This window comes from Cnephaeus nilssonii (genome assembly GCF_951640355.1).
Source record: "Cnephaeus nilssonii genome assembly, chromosome: 4".
Lineage (NCBI taxonomy): Eukaryota > Metazoa > Chordata > Mammalia > Chiroptera > Vespertilionidae > Cnephaeus > Cnephaeus nilssonii.
Window position 1 is genome coordinate 51,053,071 of NC_137075.1, and position 26,330 is coordinate 51,079,400.

Sequence of the window (26,330 nt, forward strand, 5' to 3'; positions counted from 1 at the left end):
GCCATTATGGAAAACAGCATGAAGTTTCCTCAAAAAATTAAATACGGAACTGTCATTTAACCCAGTTACCCCATTTCTAGGAATATATCCTAAGAAACCTGAAACACCAATCAGAAAGAATGTATGCACCCCTATGTTCATAGCGGCACAATTTACAATAGCTAAGATGTGGAAACAGCTCAAGTGCCCATCAGTAGATGAGTGGATAAAAAAGCGATGGTACATTTACACCATGGCATACTATGCAGCAGTAAAAAAGAAGGATATCTTACCCCTTGAGATAGCATGGAGAGACCTGGAGAGTATTATGCTAATGAAATAGGCCAGTCAGAGAAATACAAGTATCACATGATCTCACTCATATGTGGAATCTAATGAACAAAATAGATCCAGAAACATAGAAACATGGAACAACAGACTGTTGAATCTCAGAGGGAAGGCAGGAATGGGCGAATAGTGGGTGGGAAGAAATCAATCAAAGAACTTGTATACATATATGTATAACCCCTGGACACAGACAATAGGGTAGTGGAGGGCTGGGGTGGGGGCAGTTTATAAGGGGTCAATGGGAGAAAAAATAGGATGTATATAATATTTTCAACAATAAAGATTAAAAAGAAAGAAAAAGAATAGTACCAGAAAGTAAACACAAAATTACAAGAACAGTATTGTAGAGTTATTTCTAAATCTAAATACAGTTAATATTTTTTTAGATATTTATAGAAAATTCTGTAATTTTTCATAAAGGCACAAGAATGAAAAAAAGGTATATTCTGAGTGTAGTGTTAGAAAGCTGAAAAATACATAAACATGATTTTTTTCCTGTGACCAGTAGATGGAGGGGCATGTTTGATGTTAGTATAAAACCAGTTTTATCTGACCACAGTGACTTTGTAACGTGCGCCCTCTGGAGGATAATTATTTCTTTGTGAAAGGACAGGAAGCACTGGCTGTCATACTCACTCACAGGTTTAAGAACAGCAATTTAGTTATGTTTAAATTGATATGAAAACCCTTTGGAACACTTAGGGATGAGGTCAAATTTGGGGTAGTGAATAAATTTCATGATCAGTCATTCATTTCTTAACCCTATAATCTAGGTTTGACTACAATGAAACTGATCAAACTAAAAAGCAATTAATAAAGAATGAAAAGCCAACTTGCACATCAAGTGATAGTTTCTGAGCGAGGTTTTGAAAGATTAGTGGGTGTTTGCCTACTAGACAAAACAGGAGAGGGGGAAAAAGAACAGCAGATACAAAACAGCATATCGGGAGGTAACTAAAAGCAATCATATTGTTGGAACATAAAAAGCCCTTACTGATTTTACCTTCATCATAATCTATCCACTTCCCCCTTTCCCTTGCCACCACTCTCACCTACCAAAGCCAAATTCAACTTTCCACAGACTAGAATAGCCTTCCCACTTTGTTAACCTTGATTTTTTTTTTACTTTTTAAACATAACAGATTTATTAAGATATAATTCATATACCATAAAACTCACTCTTTTTCAAAAAATATCTTTTTTTTTATTGATTTCAGAAAGGAAGAGAGAGATAGAAACATCAATAATGAGAGAATCATTGATCAGCTGCCTCCTGCACGCCCCCCTACTGGGGAATCAAGCCTGCAATCCGGGCATGTACCCTAGACTAGAATCGAACCTGGGACCCTTCAGTCTGCAGGCCAACACTCTATCCACTGTGCCAAACCGGCTAGGGCTCTTTGTTAACCTTTAAATTCCAATCCTGCCATGGTAAACAGCCAGAATAATCTTCATAAAATGTAAATTATATCATTCCTCTTCTTAAAAATGGCTTTCCATTGCTCTTAAAATCAAGTTCAAAAGTCATCAATATGTGACTCCTGACTATACATCCAACCATGTATCAAACTCTCCTTCACTCATTTTGCTGCAACCACTGTGCCCTTACCTCACAAGTGGCCAACTCTCTTAGCTTTACGTGCCACCCTCCTCTCTTTCCACGCCTCTTAACCTAGTTAACTACTGCATATCATTATAGCTTAAGTATTGCCTCTTTAAGAAAGACTTAAAGATTCAGATCTATAAAACCTACTCTACACCTTTGGAAATAATTTCTTTCTTTTAAAAAAATAATAACGTTTTAATTGATTTCAGGGAGAGGAAGGGAGAAGTAGAAGCATCGATCAGCTGCTTCTTGCACACCTCCTACTAGGCATGTGCCTTGACCAGGAATCAAATCTGTGACTTCGTGGTAAATGGGATGACGCTCAACCAACTGAGCCACACGGGCCGGGCTGGAAATAATTTATTCTCTAGTTAACTGTTCAATAACATACAGCAATAGCTAGCTCAACCAGAAGATGACTTTTCTAAAATCCAAATCTTCAGAATTCACCCTTGAACATGGAATTAAATTTTTTTTTTATTTACATCTATTTCAAAGTCTAAGAATCTGGACTCTCATTCAAAGCCCATTTATTTTTGGTGTCTTACCCATAACAGATTAGAAAAAAACAACTAGGCAAGGATATGAGAAGAGGGACACAGAAGCTGAGAGGTACACATGACGGTAGTAGGATGTGGAGCTGCCAGCAAAGGGGAAATGGAAAATGTTTTAGGAATTAAAAAGGTTAACTTCAATTACCTGGTGGTTGGTGAAATGATTATAACACTGTTGAAGACCAGAACCTTTACATTTGCTAACATGTCTACCAGAGTGCCTTTCCATTAAATCTCTGAATGCCGCTTATAGTGCAAGACTAGCTACCTAATCTTCTGGAACCTGACTGGCTTCAGACTAATGATATTTTTAAATTTTATATGCTATAACTCCTCAAAATCACATTAATTGAAATAAGACTTAATCCAACATTTTGTGACTGTATTCTTTTGTTTTTTTCATATTGTATAGGTTAAGAAATGGAATGTATATTTTTTGCATAAATGCAATTAAACTCGTCATTGTTATTGCTTCAATGTATAAATACACAAGAATTGGCACAACTGATGTTACTGATTGGCTTCTTATAATTGGGCAGTCTCCTATTTTGTTCTGCAACATCATGTTCATATGGTTTGAACCAGCCTCCATGACACCATTAACCTGTCATTTGTGGCTCAGCGAATCACACCATCAATGCAAGCTGTGTATTACAGCAAACTACTTTTCAATTATTACACTATCATGATTTTTAAATTGATGACATTTTGAGAAGTCTTCATTCTGTTTAGATTTCTATTATTTATACTCAATGATATTGATCTTTAGTATATACCCACAATTAAGTACAATTTGTTCAGACAAATGCAAATTAAGTCTTCCTCCTCTCAAACTACTCGGAGACCAATATGCAAAAATCCAGCAATATAACACATTAAAAGTAGTAACAGAGACACATACTAGGTACAGTGGCAGCTCAAAAAAGGAGTAATCAACTAATCTTGAATGAGCTAGAGGAAGGAAAAGTTACCTGAACCAGCTCTAAAAGTATGAATAAGAGTTGCCAGGAATGAATGAGGAAGGGCATCTGAAACATAGCAATTAATGTATGAAAGGCACGGAAGCTTGAAATGGCAATGCATATTTGGAAGAACCATGGATAGTTTGGGCTGAAGAACAGGCTGTGTATAATGAGCTGATGAGAGATAAACTGGTGTATAGAACAGAGGAACAGGGTTATAGAAGTCTAGCAAGAAGTTAAGATTAAATGGAGAGCTATTAAAAGATTTTACAGGGAAATAATCAGATTTGTGTTCTAGGAAGAGAATTCTTGTAGCAATGAAGTAGCCCAATGGATACTCCTACAACAGTCTGGCCAAGAGATGATGGCGGTCTGATTCCCAATGGTAGAAGAGGGGGAAAAGGAAGGGAATAGAATTAATATAGAAGATATTAAGCGATGTTGAGAATGTAAACTAAAAAGAACCTAGCACATGGACACAAGATAAAGGAAAGTTATCTCTAATGACTAGTGTCATTAGTTAGAATAGGAAATATAGGAAAAGCATTAAAGAAATGTTGCTAAACAGAATTCCCTTATATCAGAAGAATAGGAGATAACCAAAATTTGTAAAAGTTAAATGTTTTTAAAAAGAGAAACTGAGATTTTATTCAATATATTAAGAATACTTTAAAAAACAAAAAAGAATTTAAGCAATATTTGAAAAAGAAACAAGCACTTGAACATTGTTAAAGGTATTAAAAAACAACACACTAATAGTTCCAACCTACTTATATAATAACTCATGTCCTGACAGCTCCCCCAAAGCAATCTGTGATCCATCCACACCACCCAAATCTATTCTTCCTTTCTCAAATATGCCACACAATTTAAAATCTGTGCTTTGGCACAAACTGTTCTCTCTCCTAGGAATTCTAAACCACCTCCCCTCCAAACAAACTTCCCACTTTTCTCCTATGATACTACTCTGCTCTAACATTCCTAGAAAATATACATTTTTTTTTCCTAGAAAATATATTAATCAGGGTTTACTTTGTGATTCTTTCTTCAACTCTTCTTAGCAAACTACATCTTCTTAGTCAAGCTCCTACATGACATTCATCTCTCCAACTTAAAGTCTTGTGTGTATGTTGTTTCACCCCTCACCTGAACTGCCATGAACTTCTCAAAAGCAGAAATTTTTTCTTCCTCACCTTGGTATACTTCCCCAGAGCCTGGTATACTACAAAATGCTCAATTAAGCGTTTGCATAATTGAAATGAAAAGTGGCTGAATGTTCCAAAATAACACAACACACACTAACCAGCAGATGTCGGAATATAGCCACTGCTGAACAGGATCAGCTCCAGAGTTCACCTACTTATTCCCGTGTCTGTTGCCAATAGATTTCTTAAGGATGTGCTCTAGGAAAACAAGAGTCACCACTGACCATAGCTAGATAAGCTGTACTAGATGCTGGGCACACAGGTGAAGGGCAATGTCCCATCCTATATAATAAAAGGCTAATATGCAAATCGACCAAACAGTGGAACGATTGGTCGCTTTGATGTGCACTGACCACTAGGGGGCAGGTGCTCAATGCAGGAGCTCCTCCCCTGCCCCCCGTGGTCAGTGTGCTCCCACAGGGGGAGCGCTGCTCAGCCAAAAGCTGGGCTCAACAGCGGCGGTGGCAGGAAGCTCTCCCGCCTCCACAGCAGCACTAAGGATGCCCCAATCCCTGAGGACCTAAGCCATCAGTCGGACATCCCCCGAGGGCTCCTGGACTGTGAGAGGGCACAGGCTGGGCTGAGGGACCTAATGCACAAATTTCGTGCACCGGGCCTCAAGTTATCCATAAGGACTAGATATAATCCAAGTGCTAGGCAGCCATTTGTGATTAAGCCATTCATAAAGTTATCCAAACTTTAAAAAATTTCACGCAAGTTAATGTGCCTTAATTTGTTATCAATGGTGTTAATTAGAATATTCTTTTAGAATATTTGTCCTAAACTTTCAGTCTTCAAATTAAATTTCCCCCAAAGACATCATAAAAGTCACATCATAAAAGTCACTAGACCTGGAGCCGTGTGTGTGTTTGTACACATACACAAATACACACACACACACACACACACACATATGTATATGTATGTGTGTGTGTATATATATATACATAAATTGATTTCAGAGAGGAAGGGCGAGGGAAAGACAGAAACATCAGTGATGTGAATCACTGATCATGTGATTAAATCACTGATCACATGAATAAACATCAATCATGTGACTCAATTGCCCCCCACTGGGAATTGAGCCCACAACCAGAGCATGTGCTCTGACCAGGAATTGAACCATGACCTCCTGATTCATAGGCTGACACTCAACCCCTGAGCCACTCCTGCCAGGCTAGACTCTAGTTTTGACTCTCCCACTAATTTGTTGTATAAATTTAGATAAGTCACTAACACTCCATGCTTTAGTTCCTCTTCTGTCAAATGTGGGGGTGGAACCCTACAGGAAGTTTCTAATTCCCCCTGAGGTCTATGTGTTCATTTTGAGATATAGTATACAATTGTAAATGCACTCTGTTGAGTATTCAGAGTTTACAGATTTAAGTTAGGAGTGAGTGAAAAAACTTAAGTTTATATTATTCTTAGCATATAAGAACTATCTCCCATTCCTATGTTTTTAGTTATCCTCGTTTGAATCTCTCTGATTTCATTATACAGGGTATACTTATGAAGTAATGTAATAGGCCTTTTTAAAAATGCACCAAAACTTATATTTAAAGAGGTAGTGAAATTATTCTAATTATACTGACATGGATAATTAAGTAACACTTCTGAAATTCTCAAAAAAACTCACTTCATTAATTAGATGTTTCTAACCTAAAACAGAATCATTCAGTTTGATGGCCCAACTTATCAAAAGTTGGGCCATCAAAAAAATATAATTTTCAACACTTAAAAAATAGGACAAGACCTGGCTACAGCTGAAGTTGAGAGAGAAAAAAAAAAAAGCTGCACATTGTTTATAACAGCAAAAGAAAATAGGCCAAATTTTTATTAAAAGGGAACTAATGGGTTAAAGTATGGGACATCCATACAATCAATGCAGCTGTAAAAAGCTCTTTGGATACTTACATGGAACAATTTCTAAGACAAATTAAAAAATTTTTGAGCAATGACCAAAATCACTGTTTGGCCTCCCAAGATCAAAGTAAAATTTGTGTTTATCATTTATACTCTGCAACCTGCCCCCTCTCCTCCCAGCAATAAAAGTAATATAGGTTCACTGTGAAAGGTTTTTAAGAAATGAACAAATTTTAATTTTCTGACACTTTCCAGATATTTTTCTATATTTTCCCCACTCAACAAAATAAATTTTATTCCCACCCAATAACACTGTAATACAAACTACATATTTATGATTCACTATGTGCACAGCATTAACTAACCTTTCCTCTACCAGGTAGTTTTTAATTATAGCACTCCTCCCACAGAGGAGACGGAGCAACTCATCTCCCTCCCTACAGTGAGGCAGTGTTCACAGAAGGCCATAGAGACCTTCCTGGAATTTCCCCATTAGAGCTAGCAGAGAATATCCTCTTACCTTTGGGGTTATGATACTAGGAAGATGACACATTACATCTTATATACTGTGAAGGCAATTAAGCCAACACAGTGAAGAAAGCAGCCCAGGAAGAGAGATGGACACAGTAAAAGATGTAGCACCATGACCTGAGCCTGTGAATCCAACCATACCTATACTTTCTGGTGATATGAGCCTATATATGCTCTTTCTCATTTAAACTAGTTTGACATGTATTCTTGTCCCTTATCCAAGAGCCCTGACCAATACAAGTTACCAAGAGTTTTTCATATCACTTAATATTCTTTAGAAGTATGGCTTGAAATGCTGACATAGCATTCCATCACATGAATATACAATAATATATCTATCATTATCTTATTAGTATTAATGTCTCCTACTATTGATAATTTGGGGATCTTTCCAATTGTTTATAATTATACACATTATGTTCCTTTTAGAAGCCTCAACTGTACAATCAAATTTCATTTTCATGGCCCTAACCGGTTTGGCTCAGTGGATAGAGCATCGGCCTGCGGACTGAAGGGTCCCAGGTTCGATTCTGGTCAAGGGCATGTACCTTGGTTGCAGGCACATCCCCAGTAGGGGGTGTGCAAGAGGTAGCTGATCAATGTTTCTCTCTCATTGATGTTTCTAACTCTCTATCCCACTCTCTTCCACTCTGTAAAAAATCAATAAAAAAATTATTTTCATGAAGAACATATTCAGCATAGAAAACAATGCCCCAGACTTATAAGAGGTATAGTGTTTAAAAATCTATTATTAAAGATCCTCAACATTTTGTTTGCCAAGCAATAAGTTATTGGGACAACAGTCTCAGAAAAATTATCTATAATCTTGCAGCTCCTTATATGCACAATGAATGACAAAGTGAGAATCTTTATACTGAATTCACAAATCCCTAAAGCTACTCTTTTGTCCTGGTCCTATATCAATCTATCAGTTCTTTTTCAAACTAGATTATATACTCTGTTCATATCAATTCAGTTTTTAAAAAACAGAAGTTAGTGCCCAGCCAGTGTGGCCCAGTGGCTGAGTATTGACCTATGAACCAGGAGGTCACAGTTTGATTCCCAATTAGGGCACATGCCTAGGTTGCAGGCTCAGTTCCCAGAAGGGGGCGTTCAGAAGGCAGCTGATCAATGATTCTCTCTCATCACTGATGTTTCTATTTCTCTCTCCCCCTCTGAAATCAGTAAAAATATATTTAAAAACATAAAACAAAAGGAGTTATTTTTTAATTTGCTAAATCATGTTCTAAGATTTTTATAACATGAGAAACTAATGTTCAAGCCATCATTTTCTGCTGATCTTCATAAAATGGTGACAAATAAGAGATTCTGTAAGATATCCTATAGCTAAGACTCTCACTTCCCAAAGAAGTAGACAAAAAGTAAATTTTTAGGGCATTAAAACTGCTATATAGTAAAACAAGAAAAACAATACTAGTAAACATTCCTTCACTAATCACAACTATAAGCTTGACTAAGGCAATATAATGAGGCTCAAAGCTTGCAAATACATATTTAACCAAGTGGAATTATTTTTACCTTTTTTGACAATTTCCCCCCTTTGTAATACATTTAAATGCAAATGTACAATGCCCTACCTATCATAGGATCTACTAAAAAAATAACTTTTGGTATGAAGTCAATCTGTTTTAAACCCTTTCTAAAAAGATTATTAGAAATACTAAGCAATTTCATGCTAGAATGACTGGACTATAGAATCACAGTACAATGAACTCATCAATGGCCTTATCAACTTAATGAATGGCACTATAGTTTTTAGTATTATTACACTAGCAATCTATAAATCTGTAAAAGTAGCATTAGATTAAAAGGCATTTACCATCTCCTACTTCTCCATTCCCTGCCACATAAATTCCTATGCTTAGCAAGTGCCTGCTTCCGCCTATAATAAAAATAAAAAAGATCTTAGAAGTCAGGAATATTGAATTTCTTTTATGTTTGTTTCTTCTTTTTTAACCAAGTTTATTCTCCTTTTAGATCTTAGGTACAAATCATTATTTACTTTCTTGGACTAACATTCTATAGTTTTAGAAACAGATTTTTACTTTTTCCAATGGTAGCATAACTACCTATTCCCACTATATTGGGCAAGAACAAAAAGTACCTTAGGCATTAAAATTTATCAAGCAACAACCTATGAAAGCTATGCTGAATATATCTGTGGTTGGAAACCTTCATGACTTTAGTTAACATTTTGACTAAAATGAGGTGATGGCAAAATTTCCAACAAACAATACATTTTTTAGATAAAAAAGAAGCTTCCCTAAAACAGGAAGTCAATTCTGTAGACTCTTTAAATCCTAAGAAACAAACAAACAAAAAAAGACTCAGGGAAATAAGTATTAAAACAAAACAAAACACCAAACTTCCCTTTTAGCAACATGTAAGTATGAAATGGCAATCAACCCTTTAATCTTTTTAAAAAATGCATAATAGTTTAAGGATATTAACTAAGGTAGTAAAAAATAAATTACTAAGTAAAATTTATGCCACCAAAAGAGTTTCACTAGTAGTAAACAGAGCATAAACGCGTTCACTACTTGACATCTGAGTGGGAACCCAGAATGGTATCTATGCAAGTGAGATATGGGGAGAGGAACAACTATTCAACAGAATGCGAGGGGAAATTTTTTCATTTAAGTTAAGATCTTACTTTTATGGTTAAGAAATTTTCAAAAAAAGACAAAACAACTATACATTCAACTTTATGTTGTACATGTAGTACAGGCCCTAAAAGGCTTCAGAAACATAGTCAAGTTAAACGATGTATGTTTAATTAAAATTCTTACAAAAATGGAGTACTTCATGGGGCAATAGGATTCTCACTGCCTTCCCTCCATTATATGCTTAATGTAGATGACTTTCAAGTTAATCATAGTGCTAATAAGTCATTTATGTATTGAAAACTATTGATTAGACATAAGCAGAAAATTTAAAAACACAAACTAAAAATACAAACACATTTAAAAGAAACACTTCCACATTTACAAATACAGTAATATAAACATGTCATAAAAAATGCCTAGCATAACACAAGTAACATGTGCTTAATAAACTCAAGGTATTGCCTACAACTGGTTTGGTTTGTACAAACTAAAAATGTAAGGCAGAAATAACAGCCATTAGCAAAACTTCACATCTAACTTTAACGATGATCAATACCTCTACTATGACTTTCAAGTAACAGTAAGCACCCCTTCTCCCTTTTGCAAATGTGCCTTCTTTTAAAATGGAAAAATTAATTGGAAATGACTTTACAAAGAAGTTTTACACTAATTCAAAAAACGATTATTAATAGCTTGAGCATCTCTGGGACTTAAAATGTAAGAGGAGCTAGACCTCCCTAAACTTTACCTTAATGCAGCATCACTATAATATACATGAACCATCATAACCGCCCCCCCCCCCCCCCAACAAACAAACAGAAAAGCCAGTTGACGTTGATTCTTGGGCCACTTTATCTTATGTTGAGTAGCAACCTGAAACGTTAGTGAATTTTAAAAAAAACGTGTAAATAAATTAAACACTGAATACTTAAAAGTCACCATTCAGTTGCATAAATTTATGTCTTCACTGCTGATATTTTTAACTTTGAACACCGGGAAATTTCTGTCAGTCCCCCGGTTACCCTCTCCCCGCATCAAAACAAACAAAAAGCAGAACCTCCTCCCCAGCGTTTCTCCTGAAACACAACTCGTTCAACTACTTTTTCCCAGCGATTTTTGCTCTAAATTCTCCACGGCACTTTCACCTTAAACCAAAACGAATCCTGGACAGGACTAATTAAGCTATGTTTCCAGGAGACTTATCAACGCCGTTTCACGGTCAGGCCTGGGAGTGGTAAGGCCCCTCAGTTTTCAGACCCTTCTCCCAGCATTTGCACCCGCTCCGTTCAAGGGGGGAAGAGGGGGGCCCGCAATGCTGGGCCCGAAAGGGCAGAGCCGGGGCCTAGACCACTTCACGGTCCCCGAGGCGGCTCGCGCGGTGGGGAGGAGGTAGCGGCGCCGAGAACCGGACGCCGGAGGCCAGAGGCGTCCAAGTAAACGAAGGAGGCGACCGGACTTGGAGCGCGATGCTCCAGACCCCCAACGCTGCCTCCTTCACCCTCCCCTCCCCCATGCAGGAGAAGCAGGGCCCCGGCCAGTGCGGGAATGGGGAGGAGGTAAACCCGTCCTGTCACTGCACCTGGAGAAGTTGGAAGGAGCACATGTTTTACGGGGAGAGGCCGCGGCCGCCCCTTCCCTGGCCCCTAAAGCCAGAAACCCCCTCCAGCCCCAGAGGTCCGTCCCCTGCGCCTCACCAGGTCGTAGTCCTCCTCATCATCGCACATGAAATCATCTTCCATGTCAGACATCTTGGCCGGGAAAGGGGGAGGGGGAGGAGAAATTGGAGACAACCTCCTCCCACAATCCTCCGCGGTTCAGAGGCGTCACTCCCAGCTTCTCCTCGCCTTCCCGTCACTCTTAGAGGAGTTGAATGTTTCCTTCCGGAACTAACGCGCTCGGCATTGAGAGGATTCGCTACGACGCCAAATGGGAGCGCACCGCTCTCTTTTCCTGGGAAACGGTTGGTGCCTTAGCAACCAAACCTAGCAACTGGGGCACAGCCTAGTGCAGCGGAGCTCAGCTGAAGGGACTTGGAAACCTTGCACTCGCACACGTCGAGCAGTTTCCAGCCTGCTAGGCTAGGGGACTGTCTCCTCCCTTGCCTGGGACTCTGGAACCATCTCCTTCTGGTGAAAATAAGAGGCAGCCTAGGACCAGAAAGAAGCCTTTCGCGGAGAAAAGGCTGACATGCCCATCGTGTATGACAGGTAGTATTACTTCTGCCATCATTATTTACATGCGTTTAGCCCGCACGTTGTGGTGGGTGCTCCTGTGAATTTTGGAAACTTTTCCAGCAATATAGCTTACACGACATGTTTGTTATATTTGTAGTCGGCAAAAAACGATTCTGTGGATATCCCAAATTAGTTAATCATCGATCAGCTGAGGCGCCCCGGATCTTATTCAGTTGTTCAACGAATTATAAACTGACCTTTACTGCCCTTAGGACCACATTAAGGTAGCAGTTAGCGACTGGTTTTTTAAAATGCATTATTGCACAAAATCATGAGCATAATTCGAAATAAGAAAATGAAATAAAGGGGGGAAAACTGCTTCTCAAATAGCACATTCCATATAAACTTCCAGTTCTGCCCACTTAAGTCCACAAATTTTATATAGTTATAGCACAGATATAATTTCGGATTCTTTTTGTTCCATACCTAGTTATGTAACAGCATAAGACATGTGTACAATATATTATTGAGAATTGTTTTAATGGTTGTTTAATAATCTCTGTTGAATGAACAAATGCAACTTAATTTACTTAAGCTGACATTTTGATACATTTAGAATTTTTCAAAAATAACACTATTTTAAACAGTCCTACAGTGAATACATTTGTCATTTTATTTTGCCTTAGAAAAAAGGCAAATGAGAATAGAGGCTGGATTTCTTTTAGTAATCACTTGAATCGACATTTTTGGTCATGGTTCTTAAAAGTCATATAACAACAACACTGTCTAACATAAACAAGTTTTCCCTAGTAGCCCTTTCCTCCCAATGTTTTATTATAAGACATTTCAAACATACAGTAAAATTGAAAGAATAGTCCAGTGAACATGTGTATTCCCACTATCAGCCTTATTTGTGTGCGTATGTATTTCCTGATTCAATTAAAGATAAGATGCAGCCCTGACTGGTTTGGCTCATTGGATAGAGCATCGGCCTGCGGACTGAAGGGTCCCAGGTTCGATTCCAGTCAAGGGCATGTACCTTGGTTGCAGGCACATCCCCAGCGGGGGGTGTGCAGGAGGCAGCTGATCGATGTTTCTCTCTCATCGATGTTTCTAACTCTCTATCCCTCTCCTTTCCTCTCTGTAAAAAATCAATAAAATATATTTTAAAAATATTTAAAAATAAGATGCAGATATCATGACATATCACTCTTAAGTGCAGCTATGTGTGTTTCCTAAAAATAAGGACATTTGCTTATGTAATTACAGCATCATTATTACACTAAGAAAATTAATCATTCCTTGATATCATCTAGTAGCCAGTGCATGTTCAAAATTTCCTTATTAAATATATAATTTTAGAATTGGAAGAGCCTTTAATAATATCACTTTAAAGCTCAAGGCTTCCCAAGCATAGCAGTTCATTAAATTATAGCTTCCTAAACTCCATCCCAGAGATTCTGATTCAGTAGATCTGGGGTAGAGCTCAGCAATCTGTTCACCTGTAACCTTAAAACAAAATCCTCCTATAACTGGGGTGGCTATCCATCCCACTTTGCCTGGGATAATAACCCTAGTTTAGTACTGTTTTCCCACAAAAATAATTATTAGCATTTGTCACTTCAGAAGTTTAGACAATAAATCACATGGTTACTCTACCTGAAATTAATAATTCTTCCCCCAGAGAGAGAATAGAATCCAAAGGTGGTAAGAAATTCATTTGCTCAGAGTAATCAGAGCTATATAGTTTTGCTTTTTAGTTAATAATAATTTTGAAGTTATAAACCATGTACATAATGATTACATAATGTAAATATATAAAAATTCATTTAGATTGAATTTATATAATTTGCTGCTTTTTAATGTAATTACTTCTACAATAGAGAGAAAGAATTGTTCAAGTAAATCATACTATCCTGGGCCATCTCCAAATTTAGTAAACCAATCTGGAAATTTGCTAAGAGAAGTTAAATAGGTCTTCACAGTACTTAAAGGCACACTCCTTGTGTACACAAGTGTAATGAATGTTTGTTGAATAAATAAACATGTTAATTAAGTAATCTTTCTGTGCTGGGAATGCCTTTTGTCCTTAAAAATTCATTTAAATGTCACCTCATTTACATAGCTTATTCTGAATACTTTGTGCAGTTATGACATTCTTTTTCTTGATATCAATTTTACTCAATGGTAACTAATACATTTTTATTTTGATGGTGCATTGATGTGGATCTTGTGTTTTTTTAAAGACATATTTAAAAGGTTTGTTGAGGTATAATTTAGCAGCTTTATTGAGGTACATTAAACGGCACATACTTAAAGTGTACAATTTGTTGAATTTTGACATGTGTGTACACCTGTGAAACCATCACCACAACCAAGATAATAAACATATTTATCACTGCAGAGTTTCTCATTGCCCCTTGGTAATCCATCTTCTCCCTTCAAATTTCCCAGGAAAACACTGATCTATTTTTTCACTATAGATAAGTTTACATTTTCTGGAATTTTATATAAATAAAGCATACGGTATGTACTCTCTTTTGCCTGGCTTCTTTCAATCAGTATAATTATTTTGAGATTCATCCATGTTGTTGCATGTATCAATTGGTTGTTTCTTTTTATTGCTGAGTGTTCCATTGTATGGATATTCCACAGTTTATTCATTTACCTGTTGATTGGTATTTGATTTTTTTTTTTTTTTTAGTTTTTGACTAATACAAATAAGGTGCTAAGAACATTTATCTTGTGTAATGTGGTGGATGGACTATAAGGTGGTTTCCTCATTACTTATGCTTTGGATAATCCTTTACCTCTTCAGTGTCGGTGAGATCTGTGACTGCTTCTTCTTTTTTGTGACTGTTTCAACTTTATTGAGGTACTAGAGGCCCGATGCACGAAATTTGCAGCCCTGGCTTCATCTGGAAGGACGTCCGCTCTAATTAGCATATTATGCTTTTATTATTATAGATAATAGATAAGTAAATGTGATTTGCTTTTAACCAAAAGATACAGCAAAGGTTATGTACATAATTACATTATACAAGATTGCAAGCCCATCTTGCTAGGGGAGACTCTATTTCCTTTGCTGGCTTTTAAAGAGCAAGTGGCCATGTTGTGAAGGATTATGTGGCAAGAGATGAGGGTGGCATGCAGCCAACAGCTAGCAAGAAACTGGCCTTCAAACAGCCTAGTAGGAATTGAATTCTGCTTATAGCCATGGGATCTTGGATGTGAACCCTTCCCCAGTTGAGCCTCAGATAATACTTTGTAAGATCCTAGAGGAGAGGAGTCAGCAAAGCTGTGCCCTTACTCTGAATCACAGAAACTGTGAGATAATCAATGTGCAATGTTTTATACTAAATTTGTGGTAATATCCTATATAATAAAAGCCTAATATGCAAATTGTCCCCTCAACTGGGAGTTCGACCGCTCGTTATGACGTGAGCTGACCACCAGGGGGCGGCGTGGAACATGGCTGGCGTTGGCGGCATGCTGTCTGGGAGTGGGGGTGATGGGGGTGATGGGGGCGAGGTGCGGTGAGAATGTGGGGTGTTCGCCGAGCTCACTCTCACTCCCTCTGCTACCCTCCCCTGGGATGCCAGGGCTTGTGCACCAGGGAAGCCCCCCCACGCTCAGGTGCTGGGTGCCCCCGAGGAGCCCGCCCCACACCCACACCCTCACCCGCATGGTGTGTTCCGGGTGAGCCAGGCCCCAGCCGTTGGGACCACAGGCCAGTCGGGCTCCCTGTGGGTTTGTGCAGGAGCTGGTCTGCGAAGCTGGCTGGGAGAGAGCATTGCCACTGGCCGCCCAGAGGCCCACACTGCGCCCTGGCCTGCGTTTTCCAGCTGCACTTACCGCATCTTCGCGTGGGGGACTCAGGTGCTGTGACTCAGGTGGAGGGGGGCACGCGGGGCCCCCTGGGGCCCAGGTGCTGCCCATGGCCCAGAGGTCAACCGGGACCTGCCCTTCCACACCAGATAATCGTGCTTCAATGGCCAGCCAGGCCTAAGGATCTCACCCGTGCACAAATTTCATTCACCATCCCTCTAGTTGTTATATAACAGTAGATATGGACATGGGAAAATACCTAGTAGTAGAATGGTTGTGTCATATAGTAGGTGTATGTTTAACTTTTTAAGAAACTGCCACATTGTTTTCCTAACTGGTTTTGCAATTTTGTATATTCATCAAGAGTGTTTAAGAGTTCCAGTTGCACCACATCCTTGCCAACAGGTAGTGTGGTCAGTTTTATGGTTAGTCTTCTAGTAGGAGTGTAGTGGTATATCATTGTGGGTTTAGTTTTCATTTTCTTAATGACTAATGTTGAACACCTTTTCATGTGCCTATTTGTCACCCATGCATCTTCTTTGGTGAAGTATCTCTTCAGTTCTTTCGCCCATTTGTTGTTGTTGTTGTTAATCCTCACCTGAGGATATTTTTTCCCACTGATTTTTTTAGAGAGAGTGGAAGGGAGGGAGGAGGAGAGAGTGAAAAACATTGATGCGAGAGAGATACATCAATCAGTTGCCTCTTCAACTGCGCCCCAACCTGGGCCAGGGTTCAACCGGCCCCCTTAACTGACTGGAAATAGAACTGGTGCAGGAGCATAAACTCTAACCACTGAGAAACAGCGCCTCTTTTGCCCATTTTGAAATTGGGTTATTTGTCTTATTACTATTGAGTTGTAAGAATTCTTTATGCTTTTTGTGTTGTTTTTAAGGAATATTTGCCCCACCAATAAATTTAGTCATAAGAAAGAATTAATAAAAGAATATCATAAAGCATAGAAAACCCCAGAGTCGCCGAAACCGGTTTGGCTCAGTGGATAGAGCGTCGGCCTGCGGACTCAAGGGTCCCAGGTTCGATTCCGGTCAAGGGCATGTACCTTGGTTGCGGGCACATCCCCAGTAGGGGGTGTGCAAGAGGCAGCTGATCGATGTTTCTCTCTCATCGATGTTTCTAACTCTCTATCCCTCTCTCTTCCTCTCTGTAAAAAATCAATAAAATATATTTAAAAAAAAAAAAAGAAAAAGAAAACCCCAGAGTCTGTAAAAACAGCTCTTGCCTTCAGGGAGCTTATAGTCTAAATATATAGAGTCTAATACAGTTGTTACATCATGCAATTGGAATTGAGATATAAGTGTAAAATATATACTGGACTTCGGAGAGAGTTCCTATGAAAAAGTAAAATACCCGAACAATTTTTATATTGATTATATTTTGAAATAATATTTTGGATATATTGGGTAAAATATATTATTACAGTTAATTCCATGCATCTCTTTCTACTCATTTAAAAATGACTTATAGAAAATTCAGATTTGACTTGGGGTGGTGAACACATAATATAATATACAGATGTCATATTATAGAATTGTACACTTGAAACATACATGTTTTTATTAGCCAATGTCACCTCACTGACTTCAATAAAAAAGATTTTAAAAAGAGAATTTAAAATATATGGCTTGTATTGTAGAATATGATTCAGTGGGTTTGGGCCCAAGATTGTCCATTTCTGATAAGCTCCCAGGTGCTGCTGCTGCTGGTCTGACTACACTTTGAGTAGCAAGACTCTAGAGACAAGAAAACACACAAGTGATAACAATGCTGGTGTGATCATTTCTATGGCTGGAATTAAAATCCAGCCTACTTCTGAACATGTGTGACCTTTGATGAGACTTCAGTGAAGTATGCTTTAAAAAAAAAGTATGGAAATAATGAGTAACTTTTGACCCCAAAATTTATGTTATTATTTTTATAAAATATTGCTTTTAAAATAACTTGTTCTCAAACTACTAAAAGAACCCCAACTGGAAACAAAAAAACAAAATTCACATTACTTTCTTATACTATTTTCTTTATGCCAGGCCTCTTTTTTTTTTATGCCAGGCCTCTTACTAATTAAAGCACTTTATATTTATTATTATGTTTCTTGATATAGGGCATCTAAGATTTCTCTAGGTAACTGAAAAATGAAGGGGTTGAACTGGAGGCTAAGGGCTCTTGCAGTTTTAGACATATTTTTCTTATTTTTGCTATGTGTTCTAGGAAGGCCTACCAATGCATCTAGTCTGGAATAAATGCAAATGTGTTTAAATCAAGTGTTGCATCAATTTTATATTGCCTGATTTGGAAATAACCCACACAAGAGGCAATAGCTAAACGTTTTGGAGTAGTTGCTGGTCATTAAAGAACAAAAGCTCTAACTTTAAAAAAAGGGTGGGGGGGGGCGGGGAGAGCGCAACTTGAGTCTCCAGCTTATAACCTGTACTCAGACCTAAGCCTAGGACGCAGAAGGAAAACTTACAAAGTCAGCTTCGCATGTGCTTGGAACAAGGGCTACAGGGAGTCCAGGGTAGGTAGCTCGGAGCTCCAGCAGCCCGGCGGCTGAACCTGACAGCTGCTGGGAGGGCGTGGAGCCCCACAGCCTAGGGAGGAGGAGCCAGAGGAGGGGCGGACTGAACAGCCACCTCAGCGAATCTGCAGGATTTCCGCAGGGTGGTGGGGCCTGTGTCGCCCGGAAGAAAGGGCTCCTGCCGCAGATGTCTTGTGATTACATTGGGAGCCTTCCTTTACCAGTTGAAACTGCCGAAGGAAGAAGGGTCTAGCGAACTATGGCTACGGAGGGCCCTGTCACGTGTCGAGTCCAGGTGGCAGAACATCCCAGGTGGGGGAGAGGAGATGCCGCGGTTTGGGGGTTCGGGATCGCCTGGGTTGGCTAGTGCAGATGCTGTCCAGGGCTTTGACGCTTCACCGGGACACCGCTTTTTCCCCTGGGAGGGAACAGAATCCTTGAGATTTTTATAAGGCTGCGCTGCTGGGCTTGCAAGGAAGACCACGCGGCACTTTCCACCTTGACTCCTATCAGGGATGTGTGTTTCTCTTCATCTATGCAAATTCTTCTTTTTCCTTTATTGCTCAAGGTGGTATACCCTTATGCAGGGCTTTAGCAGAAATACCCAAATTAACTCTAAACCACTTATCTCTTTGTCTTGCCTGCTGGCTGATAGTGCTTTTTAAGGTCTCCTTTCTAAAATATTCACTGAAAACACACACACACACACACACACACACACCTCCTCACCCCAAACAACCTGCCCCCAACAAACAAACAAACAAAACCTTTGGTGTATGCATTCTTTTACACAAATCATGGAATCTATGAATTGCCACTTAGGGAGTTAATATGATGCCAGTATTTAGCTACAGAATAACTAATAGCTTAGTGATACCTAGTGGACAATGCTTTGCCCTCCCCCTTTGCTGTTTCTAATTTTCAATCCCCTCCCCTCCCCCCCCCCCCCCCCCCCCCGCCACACACACACACACACACACACATAACTTTTTTCTTTAATATTAAGTTCGCAAGCTCTCCCTACTTCCTGGTATATGATCATCATGTGACAGTTGATAATATAACTTACTAAAACTTGCAAGTGCTTTTTCACCCTTAATCCAGCAAACAGTGGGCCTTTAGTTACCAGAAAGAAACACAATTTTTGGTTATGGAGACTAGCACTGCTTTAGGCTACTTGTGAATGTCTTTGTTTTTTTTGCTAATCCTCACCCAAGGATATTTTTCCCATTGATTTTGAGAGAGAGCAGAAGGGAGGGGGAGAGACAGAGAAATATTGATGTGAGAGAGAGACTTTGATTGATTGCCTCCCGCATGCTCCCTAACTGAGTGAGGTATGTACCCTTTATTTTATTTATTTATTTATTTATTTATTTCAGAGAGGAAGGGAGAGAGAGAGAGAGAGAGAGAGAGAGATAGAAACATCCATGATGAGAGAGAATCATGGACCGGCTGCCTCCCGCACGCCCCACACTGGGGATGGAGCCTGCAATCCAGGCATGTGCCCTTGACGGGAATCGAACCTGGGACCCTTCAGTCCCCAGGCCGATGCTCTATCCACTGAGCCAAACAGGCCAGGGCTGAGGTATGTACCCTTGACCGGAATTGGTCCCAGGACCCTTCAGTCTGTGGGCCAATGCCCTAACCACTGAGCAACCGGTTTAGGGCTTGTGAATGTCTTTGGATGTCAGTATATTCTCTGGAGGCCCTTGCACAGTACTGTTGCCCTTACACATTTGAATGAATTAGGACACTTAGTTAAACACATGCTTCCAATAAAATTCATGAAGAATTTGATACATGAAAATAATCTGGCACCTTGTACTAGTACATAAAACATATCTATGTATAAATTTCTGTCTTTTGATTTATATGATTTTAATCATAATGCTCACTATTCCCCCGTGGGGGAGGGGAAATGGTGGTAACAATTACTAAAAGTGAAGAATTGTTTATACAATTTTCTTAGAGATCTTTACCTTTTTTGACTTTCAGTGTTCATTCATGCAACAAATACTGTTCTGTGCTAGGCTAGCCACAGAAGAAATCATAACAGCAGTCAGATGAGTTTGTGTTCTACCATTTTCTTGTTTTCACTTGTGTATGCAATATGATTGTTAGCTTCAAGCAGTGTTTCAGCCACTTATTCATTTTAGTAGGGGTGACTTAAGTTAAGTTTAGATAGTATATCTATAAATCTACCTAGCTGGTCGTATGTTGCAATATGCTGAAAGGAAAAAAAAATGCATGAGAGTGTCAAGATCAGATTGTCTTCTTGTGGAACTCCTGTTCTTTCTTTAGGATGCCTCTTCAACTTCAAGGACACATGATCCTCTAAATAAAGGCATTAGTCAACCCCATTTTACATTTGGATGAACTTATTTTCTATTGTTTTTATATAAAAAATCAAATAGAAATAGAAGCTCTGATTTTTTTTTCTGCATCCCAATCTTACATGCTCTCTGTATTGTAAAACTACTTTAAATTCCACTGTTCTAGCTTATTTTTTTTTTTAGAAGTGGTGTCTCCTCTTTTCCTTTTTTTTTTGGAATTAAGTTTTAAATTGTTGGATTATTATTTTTTAACAGCTATATTTATACATAATTCTCATACCAAATATTTTACCTGTTTAAAGTTTACAATGAAATGGTTTTTAGTATATTCACAGGATTGTGCAATTGTTACATAATCCAAGTTAGAACCTTTTTTTATCATCCCCAAAAGAATTCTGCATCCCCCAGTCCTAAGCAATCACTAATGTACTTTCTGTTTCTATAGAGTTGCTTATTCTGGAAGTTTCAAATAAATGGAATAATATAATATATAGTTTTTGTGACGAGTTTCTTTCACTTAATATATTTTCCAGGTTCACCCATGTTGTAACATGTTACCAGTATGTTATTCCTTTTATGGTTGAATAATATTTATTGTATGGATAGACCACATTTTGTTTATTCATTCATCAGTTGATGGGTTGTTTCCACCTTTTGTCTCTATGAATAATGGTATTGTGTGAATGCATTCTCAATAGGAAAGATTTGGATTATGTAAAAATATATTCAGGAAAGCCTGGAAATCCCACAGTTCCTTTACTCACTATAGTCTCTGATTCCTAATCTGTGCTGCCAATTCTTCGCTTCATAGAAGTTATCTGTTTGATTTGTATCCTTGTAAGATTATTTTATCCTAATAATATCTTGTAACCTTGTAATATTGTTACCATTTTATACAAAATGGTATTATTATATTCAGATGAGTAGAATCATATTTGTTTTTCTGTTACTTTTTTTCACTTAACAGTTTTTCTCAGAGATTCTGCCATATCACTCCATTCAGATTTATTTCACTGTTTTAAGGACCAAGAGTGTTTAATAGTATGAATACCATTATTTATTTAACTGCTAAACTATTTAAGAGTGTATATTTTAGTTTCCGATTTTTCACTCTTACAAACAATGCTACAGTCAGCATTTTTGTACATATATCTTTGAGTATTTTTTGAATGTCTCTTAAAACTCATTCATGAAATTAAAAAAAAAAGAAGAATGGAATCTTCTTAAAAAACAAAACAAAAACTCATTCATGGAAATGGAATCAGGGCCAAAGGTAATGAACATTTAAAATTTTGATTGTTGACCAGCTGGCATGGCTCAGTGGTTGAGCAGTGACCTATGAACCAGGAGGTCACGGTTCCATTCCCAGTCAGGGCACATGCGTAGGTTGTGGGCTCAATCCCCAGTAGGGGGCGTGCAGGAGGCAGCTGATCAATGATTTTCTCTCATCATTGATGTTTCTATCTTTCTCCTTCTCCCCTCCTCTCTGAAATCAAATTAAAAAAATATATTTAAAAAAAAATAAAATTTTGATTGTTTATGCCAAATGGCCCTGTAAAAAAAGATGTTATTAGATTGTCTATTTTGTTGTTAGTTTTCAGGAGCTTTTATATATGTATTTTTTGTATGAATGTATGGATTTTTTGATATAAACAATTTGTTTTTTTAGAAAATATATTATACAATATTGTTCCCAGTCTAGCACTTAAACTTTTTGATGTCTTACATTTTATGTAGTGTCGTACAGTATTGAATGATAGCACCCTTGTCTTGATTCTGCTTTTAATGGGAACATTTCTAACATTTTGTCATCAAATATGATGTTTGCTGTTTCTGGTAAATAGCCTTTTTTAAAGTAAGGACATTTCCGTCTTTTCCAGCATGTCAAGAGCTTTATTTTTTATTTTATTTTTCGGTGTGACTTTATTTATTTGTTAAATTTATTGGGGTGACATTGGTCTACATGAACATATAGGTTTCAGGTGTGGGTTTCTAAGTTACGAGATATGTGTATTGTACCATGTGCTCACCACCAAAAGTCAAATCTTCTCCTGTCACCATATATTAGGAATCCCTTCACACCCCACCTCAACCCCCTTTCCTCTGGCAACCACCACACTGCTGTTTGTGTTCACGAGTTTCAGTTTTATATCCCACCTATAAGTGAAATCACATGGTTCTTAGCTTTTTCTGACTGACTTATTTCCCTTACCATAATGTTCTCAAGGTCAATCCATGTTGTTGCAAATGGTGCTATTTCATCCCTTCTTATGGCTGAGTAGCATTCCACAGTTTTTATGTACCACATCTTCTTTATCCAGTCCTCTATTGCAGGACACTGGTTTTTCCATGTCTTCCACCGTGAATAATGCTGCAATGAGCATAGGGGGTGCATATATCTTTGCAAACACATGATTTCAAGGTTTTTGAGTATATACCCAGAAGAGGGATTTCTGGGTCATATGGTAGCACTATTCTTTTTTTTTTCTTTTATTTATTTTTTTATTTAATAAATCTTTATTGTTCAGATTATTACAATTGTTTCTCCTTTTTTTCCCCCCATATCTCCCCTCCACCCGGTTCCCACCCTCCCTTCTGTCCTTACCTCCCCCCCCCCCCCCCGCTGTCCTTATCCATAGGTGTATGATTTTGTCCAGTCTCTTCCCGTTCCCCCCACATAGACACCCCTTTCCCCCTGAGAATTATCAATCCACTCCCATTCTATGCCCCTGATTCTATTATGTTCACCAGTTTATTCTGTTCTTCAGATTTTTAATTCACTTGACTTTTAGATTCACTTGTTGATAGGTATCTATTTGTTGTTCATAATTTTTATCTTTACTTTTTTCTTCTTTTTCCTCCTTTTAAATAATACCTTTCAACATTTCATGTAATACTGGTTTGGTGGTGATGAACTCCTTTAGCTTTTTCTTATCTTTGAAGCTCTTCATCTGCCCTTCAATTCTGAATGATAACTTTGCTGGGTAGAGTAGTCTTGGTTGTAGATTCTTGCTATTCATCACTTTGAATATTTCTTGCCATTCCCGTCTGGCCTGCATAGTTTCTGTTGCAAAATCAGCTGATAATTGTATGGGTACTCCCTTGTAGGTAACTAACTGTTTTTCTCTTGCTGCTTGTAAGATTCTCTCTTTGTCTTTTGCCCTTGGCATTTTAATTATGATGTGTCTTGGTGTGGTCCTCTTTGGATTCCTTTTGTTTGGGGTTCTGTGCGCTTCCTGGACTTGTAAGTCTATTTCTTTCACCAGGTGGGGGAAATTTTCAGTCATTATTTCTTCAAATAGGTTTTCAGCGTCTTGCTCTCTCTCTTCTTCTGGCACCCCCATAATTCTGATGTTGGTACGCTTGAAGTTTTCCCAGAGTCTTCTTACACTATCTTCAACTTTCTGAATTCTCTTCTCTTCTTGCTTCTCTGGAGGCGTGTCCTTTGCCTCTTTGTATTCCAAATCTTTGACTTAATTCTTATGTTCCTCTAGTCTGCTGCTGGGTCTCTGTATAATATTTTTTATTTCAGTCAGTGTATGTTTAATTTCTAGTTGGTCCTTTTTCATATCCTTGAGGGTCTCATTAAATTTATCGGCCTTTTCCATGAAATTCTTGAAAAACCTTATAACCGTGGTTTTGAACTCTATGTCCATTCATTTGTTCTCCTCCATTTCTTTCGTTTGTGATCTGTTTCCTTGCCTCCTCATTTTCGCTGCTTCCCTGAGTTGGTAGGGTAGCTTTGTGTACTAGGTGTCCTATTGGTTCAATGGGTCAGCCTCCCAGTTACCTGAGGTGGACGCTCTTGGTGCACCCCTTTGTGGACTGTGTGTACAGCCTTGTTGAAGTTAAGTCTTGATTGTTGTTGGTGTCACTGGGAGGAATTGACCTCCAGGCCAATTGGCTGTGAGGACTCGCTGTGTCTATAAAGAATGCTGTGCTGGAGACACGTTTATGGGGCAGAACTTGTTGCAGTAGGGCTTTGGCGCTCACTGAGTCTGCCTCTTGAATGTGTCCCTTATGAGAGTGGTTGAAATCTGGTGTCGTTTCACACCGACCATTAGATACCCTAGTTTCTGGATCTTTAATGGGGTGCAGGTCAGTTACTGTCTGAGGCCACCCAGCAGGAGCTACAGCAAGAACTACAGTTTTCTCCTTTTTTGCTTGGGCTTTGGAGGTTTTGGAGTTGCAGTTTATTTGGTCAAGCTTCCAACAGAACAGGCCATTTATATGCAAACGCCGCTGTGTGGAGCCTGGGCGGGTTTGTAGAATGTGCGGGGCGGGGTCTCAGGGCTAGGGCGTGGCAAACGGCGATGGCTGCCATCAGCTGTCTCTGCCTTTTCGCGTTTCCAAGTCCCCGCGTCCCACACTCCAGCGCAGTAAACAATGATTGCTGGGCGCACCTCTGCAAGAAAGTCACTTTCACTTTCCGACCCGATGGCCGAGAGTCCAGCTTCTCCCCGTAGGTGTCTGGGTCCCCCGCATGTCCCAGAAACTGGATTTCAGAGTGATTGGGAGCTTGTCTCCCTTCGGGTTGAAAAAAAGCCTTGCGCCCAGTCACCCGCCACCAGCCCGATTCGTGCGCCTCCGTACCTCAGCTTTTTCGCGTTTGTGCTCCTTTCTTTTTCCTTCTTAGTTGTAAATCTACCACTCAGCCAGCTTTCCCGTGGTTCTGGGTGGTAGACGTTTTGTCTTTTAGTTGTATTTTTGAAATTGTTGTGCGCGGCGGCAGTTTAGTTGTTTAACTTTGCTGCCATCTTGGTTCCTCCGGTAGCACTATTCTTAGTTTTTTGAGGAATCACCAGACTGCTTCCTATAGTTATACTAGTCTACATTCCCACCAGCAGTGAATCAGGGTTCCCTTTTTCTCACAACTTCTCCAACACTTGTTATTGCTTGTCTTATTGCTAATGACCACTCTAACAGGTGTGAGGTGGGATTTCATTGTAGTTTTGATTTGCATTTCCCTAATTGCCAATGAGGTTGAACAAATTTTCATATATCTATTGGCTGTTCCTATGTCTTCTTGGAAGAGGTATATTTTCAGGTCTTCTGCCCACTTTTAGTTTGGGTTGTTCATTTGCTCAGTGTTGAGTTTTGTGAGTTCTTTAGACATTTTGGAAATTAAACCTTTGTCGGAGCTACTGTTTGCAAATATCATCTCCCATCTAGTTGGCTGCCTCTTTGTTTTGTTGTTAGTTTCTTTGGCTGTGCAGAAGCTTCATCTCTTGGTATGGGAGAAGGAATGAGACAAGTACAGAAAGGGAAATCTATGCCCTGCTCTTAGGTAGATAGAGGGAGAGTAGAGAGCTCCTCCTGTGCTTGCTATTTCTTAAATTACCTTCAGCTTAAAATAATCCTCCTGCCAAATGATATATTTTGAAGTGGCAAGTTTTGATTCCCTTCACCATGAAAATACATATTCACAACCAAGTATTCTTAAATTAGTATTAAAAATTCATATTTTTCTTGTTATCCTGATAGTGAAGATAAAACAGAAGCACAGATAGTATGAGACTTGTCTAAGGTCATATGGTCAAACTAAAGATACATGTCTTGCCTCTTAAAATTTTAATTCATTCTTCTTTGCAATTAGCCATTTGGTCACCCAAGGGTCCTCAGAGAATCAGTCCTTATATTGAAATCTATTTCATTCGCTACAGTCATATTTTTTGTTTCTCAAGTTCTATTAAAACTGCTGTTAAAATAGATCTGAAGTCCAAAGAGAATTTAGAGCACCAGATTCAGCAATTTGTGTGGTGATAATTTGACCATTTCTGCCTTTAACAA

General features: G+C 38.8%; 2 protein-coding genes across 7 annotated transcripts in view; one reads left to right on the forward strand and one right to left on the reverse strand.

Annotated features, from left to right (window-relative positions):
* COPS2 (COP9 signalosome subunit 2) overlaps positions 1-11,460 on the reverse strand; it is a 34,830-nt gene extending 23,370 nt beyond the window's left edge. For both annotated transcript variants that reach the window (XM_079769747.1, XM_079769746.1), the window contains exon 1: positions 11,370-11,460. In XM_079769747.1, the coding sequence (XP_079625873.1) occupies positions 11,370-11,423 (54 nt within the window). In that variant the 5' untranslated portion in view covers positions 11,424-11,460. The remainder of the gene's footprint in view (positions 1-11,369) is intronic.
* Positions 11,461-11,663: 203 nt separating this feature from the next.
* GALK2 (galactokinase 2) overlaps positions 11,664-26,330 on the forward strand; it is a 141,963-nt gene continuing 127,296 nt past the window's right edge. For 2 of the 5 annotated variants that reach the window (XM_079767480.1, XM_079767481.1), the window contains exon 1: positions 18,308-18,519. In XM_079767480.1, the coding sequence (XP_079623606.1) occupies positions 18,467-18,519 (53 nt within the window). In that variant the 5' untranslated portion in view covers positions 18,308-18,466. Of the gene's footprint in view, positions 11,883-18,307; positions 18,520-26,330 lie in introns of those variants that run through there. The other 3 variants (XM_079767483.1, XM_079767484.1, XM_079767482.1) reach the window with 3 other exon arrangements.